This window comes from Falco cherrug, chromosome 9 (assembly GCF_023634085.1).
Source record: "Falco cherrug isolate bFalChe1 chromosome 9, bFalChe1.pri, whole genome shotgun sequence".
Taxonomy (NCBI): Eukaryota; Metazoa; Chordata; class Aves; order Falconiformes; family Falconidae; genus Falco; species Falco cherrug.
The window spans coordinates 35332313-35359089 of record NC_073705.1 but is presented as its reverse complement, the minus strand read 5'-3'; the positions used below and the strand labels follow the sequence as shown (position 1 = coordinate 35359089).

The 26777-nt window shown below is 39.7% G+C and overlaps 1 protein-coding gene across 2 annotated transcripts in view; it reads right to left on the bottom strand.

Moving 5' to 3' along the window:
* The window catches only part of PRKG1 (protein kinase cGMP-dependent 1), a 508935-nt gene that overhangs the window by 79901 nt on the left and 402257 nt on the right, over nucleotides 1–26777 (bottom strand). For both annotated transcript variants that reach the window (XM_055721117.1, XM_005446262.4), the window contains exon 8: nucleotides 997–1062. In XM_055721117.1, the coding sequence (XP_055577092.1) occupies nucleotides 997–1062 (66 nt within the window). The remainder of the gene's footprint in view (nucleotides 1–996; nucleotides 1063–26777) is intronic.

Genomic DNA, 26777 nt, shown 5'->3' with positions numbered 1-26777 from the left:
AAGGCATAGTGTGTCTTTTATCTACAAGGCTACCTTGCTTGTGTATGTGAAAGCAAGCCGCTCAGATGACAGTCCTGAAGTTCATCATCTGTTTTCAATGGACAGACCATTTTTTTTAATTGATCATAAAAAACCTGTATCAGAAGACCTAGGATTTTTGAATTATTGTTCCCCAGTTCATCCATTACAGAACACTAGAGTTCTAGAAATGAAAGACTGTAAGATAACTGAATACAAAACTTGTGTCAAACCAGGACTGAGTGTATGTAGATCATACCTACAAGACACTTGAGTATAGAATCATGTACATCATCAGAATATAAGGGTTTCAGAGGTCACTCCTAACCCAGCATCTGACCTTTGACGGTGTCTTGCATCAAGACTATGCCCAGGAAAGTATTCAAGGACAGAGAAACCACTGATATATTTGCCTCTGTGCTCTCCTACACCTCTGCAAAAGTCCCTAGCCCAGACATTTCTCTTCTAGATTAAAGCCCCCTAATTCCTTCAAGCTCCCTATATAAGACATCATTTTCCTCTTCTGATCTTCTCTATCTTATTCGAGCCACAGAGCTTCAGGCAGGTCTACGTCCTTTGGATGAGGGCTCTCCATCCCCACATGGACTAGAATAACAACATCTTGCTCTAAAATCTGCCAGAAGCTCAATGCCTTTCATAACATTTTATCGACAAGAACGCAATCTGTGTTCCATCGTAATGCCTGGATCCATTTCCACAGTAATGCTATCTCCCCATCTACTTCCATTTTGTCTTTCTGCACTTCTTAATTGTCTGTACTTGTCACTACTGAGTTTTGCCTTATTGATTTAGAGGGACCTTCCCTCTACTTCATCAAGGACCCATATATACTATGACTGTATTACTCAAAATCAAATGACCTTTCTGCAGAAAATGATCAAAGGCTCTAGTTAAAAACTGTAAAAGGTGCAAACTTGAGATACACCTCACCCCACAGCAGGAAAATGTTGTACTTACTCTCTGTCTATGACCAGACAAGTTACTGCCTCAGCTGCAATGACGTTGGCTGTTCTGACATCCTCCCTGAAAGAAAATAAAGTATTACTTAAGTAAGCTGTATTATTTTCATGACAATCTTTTTTATTTCCAAACATATTGCACTCTTAACGTACTTCAAGAATAAATCTCTGGGTTTCATAGCTTTTCCCCTATACTGATTTGATGTTCATCATCCATACAGGCTTCAAACACAGAAAAGCTAAAAACCCTGCACGAGCAGAAAAAACCTCCTGGTTCCCCTTATAAATAAGACATCCAGACACACATCAGCCCATGCTTTCCATCTATTTTAGGCAAAGTCTCATTTCTCACTATGAATCTATCAAAAAATTAGATATTTGCATAGATTTATTTATGAACACTTAGACGTCTTTTGTCCTTCTACCCCAAAACCTACATAATATCTCAGTGTTGGAACATGAAACATCTAGTTAAGCAAGACATCAGCTCTGCTACTCAGAGCAGGTACAACATATGCAGCAGACTATAGGACTCGCTATGTATTTGCTATCTGAGCATGGAGGAGGCTGGGACTATCAGGCATATAAAAGGGGCCTGGTTAGGATGGAGCCTTTGAAAGGTCTCTGCATTAAAGCGCTGTGCTGGCACTTTTCACCAGAAAAAATACTGCATTTAGAATTTTTTCTGTATCTTCATTACCAAATAGTTTGTGTTCTCCCTTTCCCTGCCCCACCGGGCCACTGCCAGCTCATGCTACAAAATACGAAGTTAATTCATTTTAATCAGACTGATTCAGTGTTTCATCAGAGATTAAGAGATGCTGTTGCATTTTCTGTGTTGGTCAAACAAATGTACAGGATTCAGAGTCAAATTCACTCCAACACTTCCCAAGTATGAAGGGTAAGTGGATTACAGGCAAAAGAGACCCACCTCTTTTAAACACACCTAATTCATTTAGACTGGAAAACCACTGTACATTTCCACTGAAATAGAAAATGGATTTAAAAATGTTGTTACAAATAGCAGTTCCCCTGTTTAAAGACTGGAGGTATTAAAACAGTAATATAGTAAAAAAAAAAAAAAAGGGTGGTACATATGCACTCATACAGAAATATGCACTCTCCCTTTAGAGGTAATCATTAATTAACTTTAATTACTTTAATTGAGCTAATTTTACTTCAATATATTTAAAACAAAGCAAGTAGAAATACAAACGAAAGAAACATTAATGTTCAAGCCTACATTCGAATGCCATTGTTGAGTCTACTTTCAATGAAATTAAGTATCCGTGCTAATTTATCCATACTGATAAACAAAATTATGGTACCTTAAAGCAAGTAGAAAGAAGTAGCCAAATAGTAGTAGGCAATTATCTCTATTAAATTCTAAAAAATTGGTAAATACAAAGAAAATAAGGGACAATACTATTTAATATCCCATTAAGTTGCTGTAGCCAACTTTTGCTGGTATATTAATATATTAGAATGAGTAAGCAAATTTTTTGGTTTTTCATTAATTCCAGTTAAAACTTCACATACTTGTCCTGTTATCTCAGATGCCTTTCTGCCACAACAAGACAGTTTATACCCTTAGAGTTATAGATTACAGACATGGCTATAGTTACTGTATAATAGTTACATGATTACAGGCAAGTAAAATACAGCTATTGGTGGCTTCAGTTGAAACATATTAAATAAACAACATTAGAGATTAAAACGCACAAGTAACTGTTATGATTTCCACTATCTTGTACTTAATACACCCTTTTAATCAGCATGAAATTAATGTAGAACGAAGGTACTTTCCCAAAGGGCATTTCGCTTTGCACAAACACCCAAGAGCCAGAGGGTTGACAAGGTTTTTGTAAATCAGAAAGTCATGCAATTCTGAGGTTTCCTTCTGTTCTGCACAAGCAGAAATAACGGATAAGTAGGAAAAAACAGGGGTTTTTAATGAATGATGAAGTGGCTCACATATGAAGTGTTAAGTTAAGAAACTGCTATCTTTGGGTATTCTCCAAAGCCATCTTGCACATCCTTGCCTAAAACCTCCCCTCTGCTGCAGGACCCTTGTCCCACAAATACTGAACGAAGGGACTGACAGGGGAAAGCAGTTTTCTGTTTCCACAGTCTGCATCGATTGTAAGTGGGTTTATAAACCTTGCATGCTTTTGTGTTATGGGATGTTTACCAATCAGGCTGCAAGCAGGATTAAAAATCTCACCAATTTTCTAAATCAGAAGGAAAAAATTAACATATTTCCAGTTCTATATGAACATTAAACCTTTATGTACATCAGCTGTGAAATACAAGACACACTCAGACTTCCAAACACTGCCAACACCTCACATAGGCTTAAAAGTGACAAACGCACCTAGGGTCATGCCACCAATCTACAACTTAACCTCAATCACCTTCAAGCAAAACAAATTGTCAGTCCATGTTTTAAAAGGTATATTTAAAAGGTAATGCTTTGATAGGCTGCCACCAGCTACAGTACATGGCATTAAATGTAACAAATAATTATTAGAAGTACATAAGTACACAGCATTAAATTCAAAAGTAATTATTTGAAGTGCATGGCATTACATGCGACAAGTAATGACTAGAAGTGCACAGCATTAAATGCAAAAGTAAATACTAGAAATGTATGGCATTAAATGCAACAAGTAATTATTCTAAGTGCACGGCACTAAATGCAAAAGTAGCTATTAGAAGTTCAGGGCATTAAATGCAACAAGTAATTATTAGGAGTGCACACCACCAAATGCCACAAGTAATTATGTAAAAGCCTGGCTTGTGAGCACTGACTCAGACACTTTCTGGACTTCATCACAGGAGTACTCATCACTGCTCCCCGAAAAACAGCATTCTTCATCAGAGGAATCGCCTTCGCTTTCCAAATACTCCATTGCTACTGTTTGCCTCCACCATTTCCCCCGGGAAAATGCCTGCTTCCTTCCAGCCCGTTACTATATTTTGTCCTCTGGGCGAGCTCTGGTATTTTACAGCCCCTCCAGCTTCAAACTTCAGAACTTGGAGAAAGGTCACAGCTGCTGCAGGGGGTTTCTAGTGTGCATCATCGAGAAATACAAGCAGAGGGTATTTTGGAAACACAAAGAGGTACACGGATGTACACAAGTGGACACAGCCTTTGCCCCGGGCACATGCCAAAAACTGTGGCAGGAGACCTTGTACCACCATGCTTCAGCTCTTTAAACCCACAGTGGAATTAGATGACAATGTTATCCACGTTCTTAAAGCTCTTCCAAAGTGCATTATCACATCACTAGAAACATGAGTACATTATTTAAGAAATTAAATGCACATATATATATATATAAATCATAATCTGTAGCCCAGTTCACCACATATAACTCAGGAATTTTCAATGATTTTTGTTTGGATAAGCTCCTAACAACTAAATTTAAGAACGATGAAGTTTTCAACCATTTCCAGGAACTTTTCTGCCATTACACTTAAAAAGGTGTTCTGGAAAATGCAAATATGAAAGATACAAACAGCTTTAATCAGAGATAAAGTCTGTTCCCTGATTTTACCTTAGGCTGCAAAAATTTCTTAGATTTAAAAATCTTTGAGATGGTTCCCATCTTTTTGCTTTATATCTTCCTATATCCCCTAACTCATCGAAGTGCTGCTCCAACATTGGCTCTCACAGCTCCTACCACACCTAATACAATTCTTCAGATAAATGGAAACTACATTTGAACGATTTAACAATATACCATTCTATTTGCTTGAAACTTGTTGTTACACCATTGGCAAACACCGCTCTGTGCTCTTTCCAGAAGATGGACACAATTGGTGCAACCCTGGCATGATGTCTGCCCAGCTTTTGGGATCAGTCCCCCCTAGATGCAGCCTCCCAGCACAAAATAGCATTTTTATGAGGTGCAAGTACCCTGCTACAGGAAAAATCTACAGGAAGACGAGCCTCTTCTGCTTGTCTCCTGACTGGCATTTTGTCAGTCAAAATTGATTTAAAGCTAAAATATCGTAAAGATATTTTTGCATCTGTAGGCAGGCAAAACCCTCTCTTTAACGGACAGAGCTAAGGCTGTTTTCTCAGAAGATTGCCAAATCTGGGTACCACTCCTCAGAATACCCAACTTTTATCTCCCATGTGAAAGTCATGGTGTAGTCAGAAAATACCCAACAAAATAATAAGGGAAGATAGAGATGCTGGGTTTTGAGCTATTGTTACTAAGTTCAAATTAATAACTGATTTCTCTCATTTTTCTTTCCTTTTACTTACTGCCAGCACGCCTTGTCCTACATACTTTAAATCAACCTTATTAAAAATACTGTAACAAGGTCAAGCGTACGGTGCCAGAAAGTGGTAAAATGCATTAAAGAACTTGGATATCAGCAAATTATGAACCTCTGGATAGCCTTCCTGTGGCAAATTTTTAAAGCCCACTAGGGAAGACCTAATTTTCTCTTTCCATCTTTTATGTGAAAACCCTCATTAACACCATTATCAAGTTTAAATGATCTAAACACTCATTTCCAGAATGAAAAGCCCACAGGACTTGAACTTTCCACCAGAGAGCTCTCAGGCAGCAGCAGCTTCTGAAGAACAACCACCAAGGACCAGACACTGACCCATCTACTCTTGGTGGCTGGTCAAGTTTTTTCAGTTACTTGGTCAAAGAAAAATGGGTTGTCATCATATTTTTTTTTTTTTTAAAGAAAAAAACATCAATAATCCTAAATATCTATTTCAGGATACTGCTGCAGCCAACAGCCCTTTGGCAGTCCACAAACCTATTAGGACGGTAATCACTCTTCCCAGGAAACAGTGCCTGATCAGACAGGTTTCACCTCTAGGAAGTTTGACCTGAAACATTAGGACTATCCTGTAAATGATGTGATCACCTAACACATATGGAAACATAATTGTTGGCTGATTTTATGGTACTCTCAAATGGTACAGTTTGTGCCACCAAGTCAGTGCAGACCTATAGAATGGTGATGTGGTCCACCATGGTTGATAGTGTGAGCCATGGTGTGTATCAGTTACCTCGATCTATTGATTGATTTCCATAGGGAAAAACACCCCTTGTAAACTGACGTTTGGTTTCCCAACACTTCAGCTTTCTGAGAACAGAACATCCATTTACCATTGGTTTTGACTATAAAAATACATTACTGGAATAATAAATAAAATGTGGTCTACTAAACTCTAAACATTTTAATGCAAACCTAATAAAATGTGCAATTTGAAAAAGCTTCACTTGAAAATAATTATGCTGTTTAAGAAAACTCCTGAAAATCCCCATAGGCATTAAAATCACACCATCTATAAAGGGAATAAAACACAACAGGAAACAGATTTTGCTTCAAGGTACCCCAGTTTGAACGCACATATCAAAATGCACAGACAGCCACCTGTATTCTTGTGCAATTTAGGCTCTATAGCTACTGGGAAAAGGAACCACTTTTAAAGAACATTTCAGTTCATTCAAACAAAATTATTTAAAAATACTATTTTACAGGGGCTTTGTTCAATATAAGCAAATTGTAGAGCTCTCCAAACAGGCTAGAAAATGTACCAACCCCTTCTAATAATTTACGTCTCATGAGCACATCATTAGCACGCACTTACTGTTTCTAAAATATATTTAGTCCCAGTGGCTCCTGCTGAAAGAAAGGTTTAAGCCCTGACAAGGATTAAAAAAACCCAGTATTTAGGACGCTAAGGACTCAAAGATGGTCACAAGGTCTTCCAAGACTCTGTTGGTCAAAAAAATTCTGCTCTGTCCTTACTGTGTACTGACACTTCTACAAGCAAATGAAACATTCAACAACTGCTGCTAAGATTACAACAAATTTTAACTCAAAATTCTCCCAACAAGTCAAGATGTACTGGGATCATTCCAGGGTGCTGTGCGAAGTCTGACAATTATTTTCTGTTTCATATTAATGATGGATGTAATTTCATGAAAAGGGAAATGCCTGGACGGCTTTTCCTTTTCAGTTTAATGAATGATGGAAAATCAAGCCCAGTTGATACAATTTATTTTGTTATTTTGGTATTAATACAAATGTCCTAATTTTAAAAATATACATATAATTTTTGTAATCATCATATGCATTTGGGGAAACAACTGCTGTTAAAAATAATGCACTGGACTGCAACTGCTCCCTTGTCTGCCTTGACCCTGCCTTCAGCCCAGCCTTGAACAAGCCGTTTCACTATCTGATTCCTGTATCCCTATATTCCCCTATGTAGGAATATACTTCTATGTATAGGAATATTTCCTGTATTTCACTATATTGCTATATTCCATTATCTGATTCTGACACTACTATGACAAAAATGCTTTAATGTACTGTGTGATCCCCTGGGTCTACAGACAGAAGATACTATGCAAGAGACAGCTGTTTTTATTTTTGTTAGATTATAGATCTGACATAGTGATGCTGCTGAATTAACAAGTGTTACATTATCAGACTACCTATGCTGACATTAATAGATGTAATGTAGATAAATATTGCCAAAACCCATTATTAATTAAAGCAGAAGCACTATGACAGGCACTATCATGTATAGTATGATAATATTCAACCCATGCCTGCCACTTGGAAGTGAATGGGGAGATTCAGAGGGCAAGAAGTACTGATAACACAGAGACCTTCTGCTGCATTTTTAAAAGCTGGTGTAAAATCAGCCCCTGCCAGCCACCTTCACATTTATATACATGACCACAAGCTGCCAGCAATTCAGGAAACCTAGAGGGGGCTGTGTCAGCTGAAAACTATTCTGAGAAGGGTATGTGCCCCTCATGATCTGAAAGCAGAGAAAAAAGGTCTTGCTACCACTTGATTACCACGAAGCTGGCATAAATCTGATGGAACCTACTCTTTCAAGAGTCAGCACAAGGATTTTCCCCTTGCTGTGAGGCATAATCAGGTTGTTCTGCTAACTCCTGGCTGCAAGGTAATCATGGCTGCAACAACATGAAAGGGTTATGAACTACACGGGTCACAGTGTTAATAAAGAGATAACTCCTCATTATTATACACTTTCAGTATATTCTCACCATATTTAATCCATAATTGATAATTGCAAACTATTCAGGAAGTAATATATGACCTCTGCTACAACTAATTTAACCCACAAGCACTTTTCCTGAGCAGTAAGTTACTAATTTTCCATTATTTATGAAAACAGCTATATGAAAATCAAATCAAACTGTGATCTGAGAGTTAAAGTAACACAATACATCTATTACTCATGAACAATATCAACACTGTGCTTACGCAATGTCATTTTAAACCATGTGCAAGAGGTTCACATGGTCACAGTTAAATCTCAGAAGCAGCTAGGGTACACGATAATATCTGCAAACATATTTTATAGGTGAGTAAACCAATGCACAAAGAGCTTGAGCAAGATGCATTAGATTACGCAGGCAGCAATTAGCCTCAGTGCTACCAGAACTGGCAGCTGGCTTCTCTTCAATAATTAACGAGGGAGGCCACATCCATTTGGCTTAATGTCTTCACTGTGTTGGCGTGCTTGTAAAGTTGCATGCATGTGATCGCTGCAGAGGCAGGATCAGGTTATCCCTTAACCGTGCCACTCGGATGCTGTGCCAGCCTTACTAGCTTTAACCACTATATTTATATCCCAGACTCTACATTAACACAGAATAGTCTTCAGTCAGATTATTGGAAACAATTGCACCCAAAGCAACTTCTTACAGGCTGACGTCTGTACATAGCCAGATTATTTTTTTTTCTCTCTTCTTCCTTCAGGTATTTCTGAATGTTATTTTCTTTTTCTTGCTTGGCTTCTTTGTGCATAAGAGCACTGGGACAAACAGCCTTTGTCATGCTGAAGCGATGAGCAATGTATTTATCTATGAAACCATATTTCATCGCAAGGATGTCTGACCTATCTGCAAATGGTAAGAGGCTTTTTTGGTTGAGAACATTTTTTAAGGTTTTATTGTGAATTCATGATTATTTTTTTTAAAGAAGAACTATAGTTTAAACAATGCTCTTGTTAAATTCCTAAGCACTGCAAAGAAGGGAAGGGGAGTTGCAACGAGCTTATGGCTTCTCCTTTATGGATGCCAGTAACAGGATCTAGAGAACAAGCACTGGGAGCTATTTTTTCACTACCACTTGTCCTTGGCTGACACTACCAGCCTATACCACCAAGCTTCCTGGGTACCAAATTCCCATCTCCTATACTTCAGGTCACTGCAATCCCACCTAAGGCATGTCATTTGCACCATACTCTTATCTAACTCTTCCCATGGCAATGTTCTGCCCGTGCCAGTGGTTCCGATTGCCCCCACCCTGGTGACTGTGCCCATCTTACCTTCCTCCCCATGTTACTGACTATTCCGGGTCCACTCATCTCTTCTTCACTTCTGCAGGCCAAATGCACTGCATCCTTCTGTTACCCTACAGATCCTTTGACTTTCTTCCATACTACCCAACTGCTGTCACTGATGTCAAGGACTTAAGTTTATATTCATAAAACAAAGACTTTGTCATTGCCCTGAGTGTGCCAATAGGATTTAATTGCCCTGAGCAGCCTCACTGGGATCTTCACCCAACGTCTTCTGACCATGGTCCAGAAGCCCCATTTCACTTCAGCCAGGGACCTTCAATTGTAGGTACAGATCTGTCTCTTGTCTCTAGCCCTTTCTTGGATGGACCTTGTATCTATAATGTAGGTAGCTTGTGTCCCATTTCCTGGATGGACCACACCTGATGCTGTAGCCTTTTGTCTAGCCCTGCCTCTGCCCATCTCCTGCTGCTCCTGGCAGGACTCCCTGGGTGGAACCAGGACCTAGGTCATCCTCTCTTTGTACCTGGGAGTGTAGGAGCACCCTGTTTCCAGCACCCACCTCAGGACCCATGTTTCACTCTGAATAGATTTCACTTGGCTTATTACAGCAAACCCTTTCTTGTATTTGCTGCATGAGAGACCATGGCAATAATGGGAACAAAAGCACCACAAGCAAGAGCAGAAAGTGCCCAAACCCTCCATTTTGGACTAGAACAACAACATTAATATCCTGGACACCAGCACTTAATGATGTGAAAGAGCACACTGGTGCCTGCTGATGCGAGTGCAGCAAGGTAGCTGGAAATGCTTGCTGCTACTTTCTTCAGCAGCCTTCTCGCATCTCGTTAAGCGAGGTTTCACAGATAGCTTCCAGACTAGCTAGCAGGGCTCCTGCGAGAAATCAGTGTCCTCCACAGACTTCTCAAAGCCTCCTACTGATGCAATTATCTCTTCTGAGGCTCTGCAAGCCTGTGCTTCCCACCCAGCTTAGGCTTTCATGTGGGCACTGCTCTATACGCCAGCATGCAGAGACGACCCAACTTTCAGCTGGCTGGAGTGGTACTAGCAGCATGCAGAAGAGCTGCGGAGACTCAGTCAGCCCATCCTGGGCTGCCCACCGCCATGCTCGGCTCCTCTGATAGGTTAACTCTTGTAAAGCCAAACAGAGCATCCTCTGCAACATCATGGTCTGCGGCACTGACATGCCCATGGGGCAGTATTTAGTCTGAATATTCAATTTCTTATTCTGTGTGTTATTTTATGGTGGGAATAGGACAGAAAGGAAAAATACGGGAAAAATTTATCATCAATAAAGATTTAAAACTGCTCATTTTCTTTTGTCTTACTTTCTCCTTTCTATGCATAAAGTGATGGAACAGATTTTATACTTTGGCTCTGTGATCACTTAAAACGATGTGGATAAGTCAGATCTTCAGCAGGCTTAGTTTTCTGGTAGACCAGTGCAACTCAGCCCTCAGCTAGTAATCATTGGTACTAGGGAAAGCACTGGTAAGGGCACCAGTGGAAAGGACGCAGTGGGAACATGTGGCCGAGAGGGAACAGGGAAGTTCAGGACCAGTCTCTGGCACAAACACAGCCATACACTGACTTAAGGAGACTCATCCTAACTGATCTGTGCTTGCGTAGAGGATATGCATCACCATATCTTCATCACTGTCTTGTCTATTAAAGGTGTGAAGGTGGGACTAGAAATCCCCACTCTTTCAGATGCTCAGTTTGCAGTCCCTCATGATTTCACCATTTAAGCAACCACTGACTAATCACAAAACCTGCCAAGCTATTAAAGGCTGCATTTCTAATATAAACCAGCACAATACAACTGCTTAAAACATGCATCAAAGTGAAAAACCGAAAGAGGTTTTGTCTGTGGAAGACACTGTCACAAGAAACCTAACTTTTATCCATTCGAAAGTATTCATAGACCTTAATGAACAATCTCACTAGTAAAAAAGGAAGGATACAGTATATTTTAAGAAGTATTGCTAAAAACCCCCTTGATTATGCTGTATCACCACTAATATATTTACTAAGAAACACGCCAAACCCAGTTACGTAGTGTCTGGAGAGCAACGTAATACAGTCTTAGAAAATAAAGTGAAAAATTGGAAAAATCAATTTGCTGCAGCCTGAGGAGAAGCTAAAAACTTTGGAGAAGCACTGAAAAAGCCAAAAGAGATTTCACACTCCACCTACGCTGAGCCTAGATGAGAAGGGGAAGGTCCTTTCAAGGCAGAATTTACAGTCTTCATTCAGTAACCACAATACAAAATAAATCACAACTTAAAGCAAATACAACCCCAAAGATGCTGATATTCCATCCAGGTAGTCCTATCCAACTCATAACTGTAACTTCTCTGCAGATTGAAAAATCACTCCAGAATTGAGTTTGTGGAAAAATGTGCTGTTGCTCTGCATGGCGATGCAGAGTATTCCATCGCTTTTCTAACAACAAAGCAGCTATGCAGCACACATCTTCATTTGCATGGTATTTTATATTTGTGTGTTTAATGCTAATTACTGCAGAGGTGGATGTATTTATTTTTCTCAATCTATTTCAGTAGGAAATGACTGGCCATGTCTGAAAGCGGAACTGCACTAGACATACCTGTGCTGCTTCGTGGCTAGTACCACTCTCCACTCGTCCTAGTGAATTCATGCTCACATCCTAGAAAAGCAGAGGATGTAACACCTAAGCACTCCTCGATGCACAGAAACAATAGTGGTTTTGGCTTTCTTACATCTTATACTAACTCACATGTGGCTGCCTTTGCCTTCAGGAAATATCCTGAACTCCAGCTGGTTTCAGTTCTTTTTTGGTGTTTGTAGGAACCTGTACTTCTATATTATAACAGCTATAAATTAACGTACATTCTAATCTTCACAGTCACTTAGTTGAGGTGAGAGAAACTGGGCCACTGCCTTTAAAATAGTCCCTTTTACCATTCTTCTTCATGCTAAAGGTTTTGTATGGCATATCAGGATTTATTTATTTTTTTAAATCTTGCAATCTTCTGGTGGAAAAGTTTCATGATTTTCAAAGGTAAAAACTTTAACTTTGGGATTACTTTCTCCCTTTTTGCTATATTGAGGGATGATATACTGACTTCACTGTCAAGAAAAGCAGATATATCCATATTTTTGGTCCTCATTAGTATACAGAACTGGACCTTGAACTCAGGCTCTAAACAAGTTTTGATTTCTGGGTCTGCGACCCTCTGGTTCTGGGCATCACCTGGAGCTGGTGGAAATTTTCTGAATTTCATGGATGACAGAGTCCATTTTCCTGCTATTTCAGGTATGCCATATAATATCTTTCATGAATTTACAGATTCAAATTAAAATCAATTTTGTCAGTAGAGTCATTGAAGATGCTTCCAGAACTCCCTTCTCATATAGTTAGGCACCTTTTTCTGTTTCCCAGTCTAAATTACCTATAGCAAGATTAAATCCAATTATTCCTGGACTAAAACCATTCTCAAGTTAAAATAATTATTTTCTTCCCCTTGATATAATAAAAACTCCAAAACCTTCTCAGATTTTATTTCACAGAGTCAAACGAATCAAGGTCTCCTAACTTTTTGTTTCAAGCTCTCTTGGCTTCTTTGTACCTGGATCAGTGTGAATTCATCCTCTGTGAACATAAGTGTTCTCAGTGGTTTGGAATACTCCAAATTAGATCTCACCGAGGATTGTACAATGCTACAAATACTGTCCTGCTCCCACTGAATACACCTCTCAACGTCTCCTAGAACTCCATCTCACGCTGTTTAATTTCTGCATCTGCATGTTCTGCCACATATAACTTTGTGTTCAAGTCCAGACAAATGATATCTGTTGTGGTTCCTTTGTCCAAAAATAGAGTTCTCCTGCACAGACACAATGTGTAGCGTTTTCCTTCAAGACTTTGCAACAAATTTGGAAGGAAAGGATAGTTAAAGCTTGTATAACCGCTGTTTTCCAGCTTGCAGCTGCCTGAATGGCCCCACTGCTGCTGATAACCCTCATTCTTCCCATTTATGATGGCATTTGTGACTTGATAAGGTTCACATGTCCAGTTTCAGAAACTAGACTGATCTAAGCTTGAGAATGGAGATAATGAGGTGCCCCCATGTGTCAGAATCTACTTTTTTCTTAAAGCTTTGGTTACCTTTTATTTGTAATAATTTCTACTTCATCTTCACCTTGGCCTGCAGTCACAGAATGGCCAGCTATAACAACCACTTCTCCTCCAGTGTCTACTCTTGATTTAGCAAAAAAACCCCCAGCAAAACCCCAAGGTTTTACTTGTTAAGACCAAACAAAAATCTTGTCAATACTAGGTCTGATCCCACTTCAGTTACATGACAGTTTAATGAAGAAAACAAAAGCTGGCTCTGTTTGGAGGAGCAGAGTGAACCAGAGGAGCTCTAGAGGTCCCTTCTGACCCAAGCATAATTGTGCTCCTTGACGAGCACAAGACATACAGTACTTTGGAAAACATGAGCTTAAGCATTACACCAAACATCTGGTTTACAGTCTTTAAAAACAAAATTAATTAGATTAGAAAAGACAAAATTACAAGTACCAAAGTAATGAATAACACTACTGAAAATAGAGCTTAAACTTGAAAAAGAGCCGTATCTTCGACCAATACAGCTTACCGGTCTTAAACAACGCACTGCACACATAGGATGCGCCACATCCCTACCACAGGATTTTGCAGATCTCATTTTCAAGAATGTAATAACTTAGTAAAGCCAAATAAAAGCAAGAAATCACAGAGCAAGCAGCTAAGATATAATGTTTGACTCTTCATGAGCATTCTCTACCCACCAGCTGCAGAAAAGCACCAAAATGAACTCTGATAAACACATCATCATAAAAGGAATAATCCCTTGTATTTATTATCCGAGAATGTTGCAACTGCTGGAAGTACATTATGCTGATAAAAAGGACTCTTTCTTTTTCTTCTTCTTCTTTTTTTTTTTTTTTTTTTCAGTAAAAAGCCCCCTTTACATTAAGTTTTACAACTGACATGTCTAAGAGAATTACAAACAGCACCTATGACCAGCTCTTCTCTGTCGCTGTGAGACTCCTACCCAACAAATCAAACTGATGTGGCAAGAAATTAATTAGTTTCTAGCACCGGTGGGGGTGACACTTCTCTGACCTACAGGAAACTGCTGCTGAGAGTATGATAGAAGTGTTAAAAGAGCAATTAGGGTTGTCACCTAGCATATTCCCAGGAGAAAAGTGATGGATCCTTATTCCTGGACTCATCTCCTACTGATGGTGGTGTGTTGATGAATATTGCTACTGCTTTGAACAACCCCAAGAAGAGGTATTTTATCACAGTGACAGGCACTGGCCTTGACAGCATGATGTTGTACCAGCTCTTTTGTGCTACGGAGTGGCCAGTCTTCTGGGTTGACATATACCACCCTGCCACGATGGATTTTATTTCTTTGAGGGCTGGTTTTATGTGACTTTATATGAGTTTTATATGACACACGCTGATGAATACTTGAATATCCAAGTGGAAGATTCAGCAGCCAGCACCGGGAAACACACAATAAAAATCTGAGCAATTATTATAGCCATAATTAAAAACCATTTTGACCCTTCAAAGAAACTTTCTGCTTCTTTTATCATTTGTATCATCCAAGCAGATATTTAAGAACAAATTGTGATGAATCCCAACATTGTGTTTGAATATGAGGACATTTAACATGGGAAGCGGCAGAACAACTTGCATCAGTAAGTATGAGCTGGTGCAAATTTGTTCTCCCCTTACTTCACAAATCCACTATGCAAAGGTATTGCATGGCAGGACTGCAGCTGTTCTCCAGCTTCCCAGAACTTCAGTCCACGTACAATTTATTGGAGCATTATCAGCTTCATCTGGAGCAAACCCCTGCATACACCGCAGTCCCATGCAACAGCCCTAGCACATTAAATGGCTCCAAATCAGTCAAGTTAAGACCGTATCTCTTTTTGTGAGGCAGATAACGCTCTGCCATGTATTGTATTTCTAATTCAAACCTGAAGTTTAAATGATAGATGGACCTGAAATGAAATCATAACTTATAACCACACTGATAGCTGAGTGACGTGCCCCAGAGAAGCAGCCTCTCTGAGTCCAAGCTCCTCCTCTGAGGGGGTGAAGTGCCTCTCCGGGTCTGCACTAAATTACTTCAAGTGTTAAAATGGGCAATCTCTTCTTGAAATTTGCTAAGGGCTTAAAAGGCTTTTAAAAAAATGTCAACACTTAAATAAAATGATTGAGAACATTGAAGGAGGTTGGTTTCATAGAATCATTGAATCATTTAGGTTGGAAAAGACCTATGAGATCATCAAGTCCAACCATTAACCCAGTTCTGCCAAGGCCATCACTAAACAATGTCCCTGAGCACCGCATCTCTGTTTTTTAAACACCTCCAGGGATGGTGATTCCACCACCTCCCTGGACAGCCTGGACCAATGCTTCACCACCCTTCCAGTGAAGAAACGTTTTCCTAATGTCCAGCGCAAATCTCCCCTGGTGTAACTTGAGGCCATTTCCTCTCACCTCTTGTTATATCAGAGAAGAGACCAACCCCCACCAGCCTACAGTCTCCTGTCAGGCAGCTGTAGAGAGCAATAATGTTCCCACCAAGTCTCCTCCTCTCCAGGCTCAAAAACCCCAGTTCCCTCAGCTGCTCCTCATCAGACTTGTGCTCCAGACCCTTCACCAGCTTTGTTGCCCTTCCCTGGACATGCTCCAGAACCCCTACGTCCCTCCCGCAGTGAGGGGCCCAAACCTGAGCACAGTATTCGAGGTGCGGCCTCACCAGTGCCGGGTACAGGGGGACAGTCACTGCCCTGGTCCTGCTGGCCACGCTGTTTCGGACACAAGCCAGGATGCTCTTGGCCTCCTTGGCCACCTGGGCACACTGCTGGCCCATGCCCAGCCGGCCGTCAGCCAGCACCCCCAGGGCCTTCCCCGCCAGGCAGCTTCCCAGCCGCTCTGCCCCAGCCTGTGGGGCTGTGTGGGGTTGCTGTGACCCACGGGCAGGACCCGGCACTGAGCCTGGTTGAACCTCATACAGCTGGCCTCGGCCCATGGGTCCAGCCTGTCCAGGCCCCTCTGCAGAGCCTGCCTGCCCTCCAGCAGGTCAACACTCCCCTCAGCTTGGTGCCATCTGCAAACTTACTGAGGGTGCGCTCAATCTCCACATCCAGACAGTCAATAAAGACATTAAACAGGTCTGCCCCCAGTACGGAGCCCTGGGGAACACCAGGTGTGACTGGCCGCCAGCTGGGTGTAACTCCATTCACCACCACTCTTTGGGCCCAACTGTCCAGCCAGCTTTACACCCAGTGCAGAGCACACCCGTCCACACCATGAGCAGCCAGTTTCTCCAGGAGAATGCTGTGGGAGATGGTGTCAAAGGCTTTACAAAGGTCCAGGTAGACAACATCCACAGCCTTTCCCTCATCCATTAGGCAGGTCATCTTGTCATAGAAGGACATCAGGCTCGTCAAGCAGGACCTGCCTTTCATAAACCCATCCTGGCTGGGCCTGATCCCCTGGTTGTGCTCAGGACGACCTGCTCCACAACCTTCCCCAGCACTGAGGTCAGGCTGACAGGCCTGTAGTTCTCCAGATCTCCCTTCCTGCCCTTCTTGTAGGTAGGTATTGCAATGGCTAGCATTCAGCCTCCTGAGATCTCCTCAGTCAGCCAGGACTGTTGATAAATGATGGAGAGCAGCTTGGCGAGCTCCTCTGCCAGCTCCCTCAGTACCCTTGGGTGGATCCTGTCTGGCCCCACAGACCTGTGTGTGTTTCCACCATTTCTAATCGACTTGACATTGAACTGCATTTTACCTCAATTATATATAAAGAAAACCAATCTATTCAGAGCTGGAAAGGGAGAAAGTTCAAGTAGGATCAGACTTTGGGCATAAATCCCATTAAAAAGAAAACTTACGTTATTTAAAACAAAGCACTGGGGTTTTGCTTATGGTTTGTTGTTGTATCCAGTTGCTTAAAACCCACTAGTTTAATAATAACATCTACAGAACAAGAAAAAAGAAACCTTTTTATATCTCTCAACAGTAACAGAAAGATTATGGGCTATCTTCCTTACAATCATTATTTAGCTCAAATGCCAGCAAACCACAGCAGAATTTTAAATAGGCTATACTTGTAATTTATGGGTATCACTTTTCATACCTCACATAAAGTATGACAAGGATTATTTTGTACTGTTTTACTATATTATGGCCTATGTCATCTTCTATAACCACAAAATACAAAATCTGCATCAATGATCAAGGACGGGAAATTGCGTTGCTTTTTTTTTAAAAAAATCTACCTATAACTATCTTTCACCTTACCTGCAGCAATCACAGCAGTGGGAAGCCCAGAAATCTTATCTATAGAAATGAGGTCCGTGACTGAATTATACAGACATCTTTTGAAAACAGTAATCTTAAGTAGTCTGCAAAAGTTATCTGGAAATCAAGGATTACATTTTTTATAAGTGTTCTTATATTAGTATTCACAACATGGACCTTTCTTCTTGGTAGTAATAGTACCACTAGGTGTTCTTGGGATGTCAATGTATCTATCTATGGGAATGCAATTTCTGCTCAATTAATCTTCTAAAGATGTGAAATTCTGGTGCATTCACGACATAGTGAAGTTTTAGATAAAGGTTACTGTCTTCTCAGATTATTAACGTCTCACATGCATATTTAAAGGAAGGATTCCTATTAGCTTTATACAGGCAAAATAAAGGCATGCCTAGGTCAACACTTGTCAAACTTTTTGATTCAAAGACATTTTTAAAAAAATATGTAGGTTGGTTTTTTTTTTTTTTTTTGAGAAAGATCCATGAAAAAACATTATATTGTTTTAGCTTTAGAACCAACACGTTAAACTTAAAATATTTATTAATGGGTTTTATTCATCATTCTTTGCACACATCTGCATGTGACAGTGCGTTCAGTCTGGGGGCTGGGGATATTTTGGGTCCCTGTGCCATACTCTAAACTGAGTTTCACAGGCTAAGCCCTATTTAACTTGTCCTGTAGCAAAACCACATAGACAGTGATGAAGAAAACCAGTTGATAAGAATTCTTAGGTCTCACTAAGAAAAAGACTAAAGGTAAGTAACACTTCACCTTTTAGTACTAAATGTAAGTAAGTACATTTTCCAGTTTCTGAAAAAAAAAAATCATATTAACTAAACAGTGCGATTTTCAACAAACTTTTATCTGTACCATTGCTATTTTATTAAGAGACTTGATCTGAGTCTTTCAGTATCATTTTATGACACATATTAAAACCACATGTTCACTAAGCACATAAGAAAGCTAAATATTAGCAGGAATAACATGCCAAATATGCGTGATACTGCATTATTTTCTGATATATATATATAAAGATAATATCTGAGTCTTTCAGTATCATTTTATGACACATATTAAAACCACATGTTCACTAAGCACATAAGAAAGCTAAATATTAGCAGGAATAACATGCCAAATATGCGTGATACTGCATTATTTTCTGATATATATATATAAAGATAATAATACCACATTATTCACTGATAAAAACTTACCAAGATTCACCACAGCTAACAAAACTCATGTGACCACAGTTTTCTTTGGCCCTTGTAGTTGTCTTTGATGGTGAATGAGATACAAGCCAAAGTCTAACATTTCCAAAAGCCAGTACTGCTGGGAAAGGTGGCAGATGAAATTGGGAAGTCTGCCTATACACCCATGAGAAGCAGCATCCTCACCTCAGCTGTTCACCAGGTGTTAACACTTGAAAGTGGAAAACACTCATTACTAAAGCATTGGCACCTGCAGCCAGATGAGATATTTTGCAAAAAAACGCAACCCTCTTTATTAATTTTAATCAGCTTTTCTTACTGCTTCAGGGAAACAGGGATTATTGGCAGCACTGGGGTGTGAACACTTGCAAGTCAGGTACTTATAGGCTGTTATGTGACACAGGGTCTGCTCTGCCTTTTACTAGGCAGAGAAACTCAGCTTTGTGCTGTCCCTTGGGGAACCCATCTGCTTGGGAAGGGAAATCCAATAAAACACAACAGCTGCCAAGAATGCACTAAGAATATACACTGCAGATATTCACATGTTCAGCTGAAATCCTTCTCTTTTCAGTCTTTTAAGGGGGAAGAAGAAAAAAGAGATGGGTATCTCCTCCCTTACCCTTGGCTACTGAGTCACGTGTGCAAACTTACCTGGTTTTAAAATGGTGTAATTGCACCCATCTTGTCACGGCTGGATTTGTGGATTCTTTGGTACATGGCAAGGACTATTCCTTCACTAATTCACTCTGAAGAGTGAGTTGAACACAAGGCGTAAGGAGATGTAAGTGGCCGATGGGCCACAGCAAGTCTTCTACTGACAGTCCAACCAAATAAATGATCTCTGAGGTCTTAAACAGCCTATCTGAACCACAGGAAGGTGTAAGCGAAGCTTCATTTCCAGCTCAGTTTAATTTGCAATTATGAACTGAATTGCAACAATAAATTGAAATGGCAGTACTTCAACCTTAACAGGTGTTTTGTTATGGAAACATCAGGTCATGGAGACAGTTGGTTCCTTCCCTCCCAAGCTTTTTCATTTCTATTCACTGCCTTCAAGATTTTTATCAACTGGTGTAATTTTTACATACTGAGCCCCATCAGGACTGCATGAGTCTGTGCTAGATCCAGGGATTTATGACTTTCTTGCATTTACTTGTAGTACTGATCTGTGTGCATCATGACTGTAAGACTGATCCTACAGATCAATGCCAGAAACAGGCTCTTCATATTATCAGCTTATGCAACAAGGATGCAAGTTATACTAGATCATCTTGTTTCAGAATAAGTATAAATATTCCCTATTTAGAAATATGGAACAAATATTTCCCAAGGATTTCAGAAATATTAATCTGTATGTTTTTCTGCCTTGCAAGACTAATGAACAAAACCTTACTCATTGAAAATCTTTTAATTTCCCTCCTAGAAATGCTCATTTTAACATGTTTTAGAAAGATTTGTATGCTAGCAGGCTTTTGCATGCTTACTAAGCCGCATTACTCCAGCATTTTTTTACTGAAACCACTGTTGCTGCCTCCTGCTTCAGTATTTAATTCTTAACACAACCACAAAGACCTTGTGCAATACGTTGACCATGACAGATGAAAGTGAAAATCCTCTGTTGAAGCAAATAAAACCAAATTTCTTCTGGAGCTAATTACACACAAATTGTTTATGGGTAAAACTAATAAAAGTATCAGAAAAAACTTACATTTAGGAGCCTTTTTTTTGTGTTTGCTTGGAAGCAGTTACTGTAGGAGTCATGTCCCAGTTTGGCCCATGTAGGCAACTGGAGTCAGTGGTGTGAAAGTGGAGCTCTCTGCCTTCTAAGCAGCTTCTACAACAGAATTTACTTGCAAATTTACAACTACCAAGTCTTAAAAGTCCTGCAAATGACACTGCTGGGGTGTTTTGCATTTGCAGGCGTGACTGCAGTGTCCTTTTGTATAGCAACTGTTATAAAGACTACCCCTACTTGTGCTTGCAACAGTTATCTTTTCCCATCCTCTTTCCACTCATTCTATCCTTTTTTTCCCCTTTCAAATCTTCACAGTTTTAATTTCACTTTATTGCACTTTTTTATGCTCTTCCAATAACACACAGAGCCAGTGTGGGGGGAAAAAAGGCATATTTTGCACTAAAAGGCAAAATACAAAGGACACGAGGGAACCAAAGCAGCAGCCTATACAAATGTATTAACATTTCTGGGCTGTATTGTTTTTTCTTAAATGACCCATATTCATCATGCAACGGTTGTCAGTCTTGCAGCTGGTAAAGCATTAGACAAAGATGCCAGATTTCACTGTATTCCACCACACATGATGCAGCAGGGTCCATCGTCAGCCGTCAGTGCTGTTGACAAGCATCTAGGTGCATGTTTCCCATTACTGAGGTGGCAACAACACTCAGAAATCAGCCTCTGCTGATAAAAAAACATTTCCAGTGAATCTACTCCATCAGGAGCATGCCCAGTGCCTCCCATAGAAATCACTCAATAATATTTATATGATTTAGTATACTGTTTTCAGAAGACCAGACAGACAGGGAAGAGCAAACGCATTTCTCTATAGGAATTAATACCGATTATTTTTGTAGGCAAAATGTGGTTTAAGTTTAGTATGGATGAAATGAAAGACTAAAGCAGAATCAGTCATGTACTGCTGATGCTAGGATGTTAGTACCTATTTGCTTGCCAAATCTATTAATGATTTAAACCAATTATTCTTGTAATTTATTCTGAATTATTGTAATGAACTAGTGTCTCACTAGCAAGTAATTAATAATATTCCCTATGTGAAACAACCCAGAGGTATGAAATGACCGATTTTTTCATTAAAAGAAAAGTGCACTAGTATCCTACCACACACTGTACATTATCACTTTAATCAGCCAGTGGGTGACAAGAGTGTCTTCAAGATCTATTAAACGTTAATTATCACATTCCAGGACAATTTAATTAAATATTGGGCAAATCAGAAGAGTTCTAGAAACTAGAGCCTTGCAGACCTACTCTGCATACAAAGCTAGACAAAGCCAAAAGACCAAGAAACTTGCACAAGTGAGAGGAAACCAGTGTTACAGCTGAACAGAGCATGTGTCACATTTTACTAAGTTCTGAAGAGTAAAAACTTTTTCATATGTACTAAGATGATGATGTTTATGTATCTACACAGGCATATTATTGTTGCTTTTCTAAGTATTTTTACTTTTTGAAAAAAATTGGTAACACTAAGAAGCTCTTATGAAAGTATTTTGAAAAGGAAATAAAAAGTAGCAAACCACAAAATTTTGCCAAGATTACTTGCAGAAAAGTGATTTGCAGAGCAGCAGCAACAGAATTTGGCATACTGAGCCACAAGAAATGGTCTTTGACCTGTTTTCTTCATGAAAGACTTGACAGCTGCACTTTAGCATATTATTTAGTAAGTCACTAGAGAGAAACACAAACAGGGAATAGAAAAAAACTCACTCTCTCAAATAATTACTTCACTTCGGGTTATATTGATATTTTAACCTTGTTAAATAAATCAAAGAGTTTGGAGGAAACAAAGTCCTATTATTAGTAAACCAATTAATTTTCAAAACATGTTAATAAGCAGAGTATCATCCTGCTAAATAGCATGAATAAAACCTGAGATCAAAGTCTAGCTAATGAAAACAGATGCTCTTCTGAGTAACTTCTACAGAACTAAACAGATTAAGAACTTGGGGTTCCTGTTTAGTTTTTACTTGTTCAAGCTATTTAAATCAAGTATAATATTTTATTGGAATAAAATCACAGGAATCTGTTATGTGTCTGATTCTTTACAGCTTATTCAGGCCAAACTGCCAAGAGAGGAGACCTATTGCTTACAAAGACAGGACCCACTGAAGCAAGGAAGAAACCAAACTCTTGTACCTCTCTTGTTCTGGCTACGACATGAAAAATACATGCCCAACATAGCCTTTAAGTTTTCAAATTAAAATCGGAAAAGCAAGCAAAAGCTACTTCTCTGGTTCTGTATTACCAAAAGATGACTGAGACAGACAGTAACCTATACAGAAGCCACATGATGCCTCTACAGCTCAAAACTGAAGGCATCAGTGACCATCTCTGTATGCTCTTCTGGACCTCAGGAAGAAAATATGCTGCTTCATGATATGCAAAAGCAACAAAGTTTCCAATGCATTTGTGTATTTTGTTCTAGGAATGAGTGTAGGAACCTACTTATACCTTAAATTTTTTCTTTGAAAACTGGAGAAAGGTGGCATGAAGGCTTACAACTTACCAGTGAATGGAGAAGGGAAACAGGGCGGTAGGAAAGGACAGCTAAATTGGATAAGCAGCATATCCTTGGGCAAGGAAGCACACAGAGAAAACTGAGGTCCTTTAGCGTTCGTTAAGCATATCTACACCATGTACACATTCTCAGTGAAGCCCACTCACACTCTCTGATTATCTGAGAAACCCATATCCAAGACCTGCCTCTTGCTAGCCCCTACAGCTCCTGCAAGAGACACTTAGGACTAGAACCAGCAAGGAGACTGAAAAAAGATGACATGACCTGCAAGCGGTGAGTTATTGCCCGACTGCAGATGAGTAAACTAATGAAAGCATGCCCTAATTAAACCATGTCTCTTAGAGTGTATGCCTCCCCAGCAAGTCCTGACTCACTGCAGATGGTGCCATATAAAGGCCATAAACCACCACAGATTACGTCAGGAGGGAACACCTGCAAAGAGTCAGGGCAGTAATCAGCAAAAGCCTGCAATGCTACTGGCAAATGAATTCTAGCAAAGCCTTATCAAAGCCTGCCATCAAACATGCCACCTTCATTTTAAACTGTGTGCCAATAATGTGCTTCCTATCAGCTGGGCTGCTCATTTTGTGGTCAGAGTATTGGATGAGACCATGCTCCCGCTCCTCTCTCTGAACACAAGAAACCATATTATTCTCATAATCTCATAAATCTCATCACATACTCACAACAAAGGAAAGAGAGAAAATACATGCCCATGATCATGATGAAATCCAGTATAGTGGATTTGATTTTGTGTAACATTATCCACTAAACTATGCCTACTGAGGTAAATAAATACCATCCTTTGGTACAGTTTTAACATTTTGCATGGTTAGATTTGCTGCTCAGGAAAAACAGCCTCTGAGAAAAGCATGTATTTTTTATCCCAGCTAAATCTGAAATGTAAAGGTTTGCCTACGTAGCAGAGCAGTGCTGCACAGAGATAACCCAGATGACTTTGAACATCCTAAATGAGTTTAGGGACTGGCAAGTCTCGCTCTGTTGGCACAGGGCTCTTAAGGACACACATCCAGCCGGCTGGATTCCCGTGTGGTTACTGGCACATATGCCAACTAATTCCCTAAACATGGTGGCTTGCTTTTTTTTGCACAAGCAACATTTTTCAAGTAAACATGACGGCCTTCCCCTTGTGTTTTTAGAAATGACAGTGAACTTAATCATATATATTCAAGTATTCTCTTGGTTAGAAAAGCAAAGGAGATGAACTAATACTAGAAAGTATGGCAACAAAGTGCAAATAATTTGGAAACATGGTAGCCTTTTGAATAAGCAAATATTGCCAACAAAACTATCACCAAAATCGCAGGTAAACTGAGGACTTCTGCAGCTGTTGGGGAGTATCTGCAATACAATTTGCGAAAACTGCTGGGCTTAGGGGTCTGAAATAAAGTCCCTTTTCCTATGACTGACTCATCTATCTTCAAGGCTTGGTTACTGATAACATCTTGAGCCTCAACGGAAAATGAAGATGCACAAATTATGAAGCAGCCCAATGCCTCTCCTGAACACTGGGAGGCACAAAGTGTCACTGTCTCATTACTAAATCAAAGCTCCTGACAATTAAAATTGTCACTTCCACTCTCTCACTATCCTTAAGATGGAATCTCCACATGGGAAAAATATCTTCTACAGCCATAAAAGGAAAAAAAAAAAGGAAAAATAAGGCTATAAGGTTAACTAAAGTACTTTATTACAAGCCTTTTGTGAACAGTCTTAAAATGATGAAACATTTTCTAAATGAGCTTGCATTCCTCTGAGATGCTCTGCTTAGAGAGGTGATATCTGTAAGACATCAAATGTTGCTCAAGGACACATGCTGGGGCTTAGTTTAAAATCTAAAACTTCCCTAAATTCTTTGTATCAGGGCAATAAACCAACAGCACAAAAGGCTCAGACCTTTCCAGTGTTCCAAAGATTTTCAGCTCTCCTAGGCAGAGGGATTTGTCAAAAACTGCCAAATTATTTGTCTTTCTCCAAACCTCTAGGAATCTGTCCAGAAAGGACACATGATGCAAGATTAAAAAATACACTGTGATGCATATGGATTACCTCCTTTGCTCTTCTGGACCCCCGCAAAATCCATGCAGATTAGATATATTCCTGTTTTCATTACAATAAAAGACTGGGCTCAATAGCTTTTTGAAGCAAATAGCTGCAATAATCCCTTTTAAATGCCAAACAGTTTAAAATTACTTCTCTGGTATTTTTTTCCCTAGGAATTTTTTTAAAGCAGCAGCCACAAGTTCTCATTTAGGAAGTCCAGGTTGGACATAATTGAAAACTTAAGAAAAACTTCCAGCAGGGCAATAGGTTGACTGGTAACTGATGCTCTGTCCTTGGAGATTTTCAAGATTAGGCTGGACAAGGCAACGATGAATTTGCTCCAGCATCTGTGACAGCCATGCTTCAAGCAGGAAGTCAGAGCTCCCTTTCAGCCAACATTCATCTGATTTTTGTCTATTTTCTGTACAAGATTCCCCCTCTCTCCCCAGTACATTCAACTAATTTTTAAGAATTGTGTAAAATAAGGGTCACTTTCTAGACTAAAACACAATTTCACTAAGAACTGCTAAAAACATGGCACAAACTCCAGGTCACTTGAATAACAAGAACCAAATGCCTTTTTATGCCACCTCTCAGTTTTCTTTAAGGCAGCTATATTCAGAGAAAGCTTGAAGAAAGTACTAAGAGAATTTTAGATGTGGATTTCAGATGCACGATCAGAGAGAAAATCACAACTAGTGTTATCTCTACTTTAAAAGCACTACATTAACCAATGGTAATGTAAGATGTTGGAAATACCTGGCTTCAGAACAGAATAATATTGAGTTTAAAATTCATTCCATCCCCTTTTGCAAAGTTTCAGCCCATTACTGGAAGAAATGTAAAATGTCCAAGGTTAAGGTATTAAAATCATAGGGAAGCCTTCACCAGCAGATGCAGTGGGTAACACATATTACCTCCCAGGTATTTGATGGAGGAAAGATTTACCCTACAGCTCTTGCATAAAAGCTTGTGAGTAATTTTTGCAAAGCCTTTCCAGGTTATTTATGGACTGACGCATACACTGCCTTTTAACTTCCAAATATTTACATCAAGTTTTACCTTGCTTAATTTCTCTCCTTTCAGCACGGAGGTGAGAAGATGCTCCTGACCGCTTCTGCAATCATGTGTGTAGAGGAGCTGGCTCTAGACTGGAGTTGCACACCAACTTGGCATGAAGGAGCTCTATGTCTTCTGTCATTAAAAGCAATTCTTTGGCAAGGAATTTCACAGGTTTCCCTCTTCCTGACTTAATTTCAGTTTGGGCTTTTTTTTTTCCCCTGGGTTAAATGTGATCCCACCTACTCAACTGTGTAAGACTAAAAATTATTTTGAGGATTACAAACCAGGACCAGAAGCAGCTCATCTACACATTTCACATCACCATCTCTGCCACAGCATGGTGCAAAAGTCACTTAGGCATTGCAGAAGACATATAAGAATTAAAAATAAGGGTATCCTCACAGTAATGCTTTTTGTAGATTTTTAGCTAGATTAC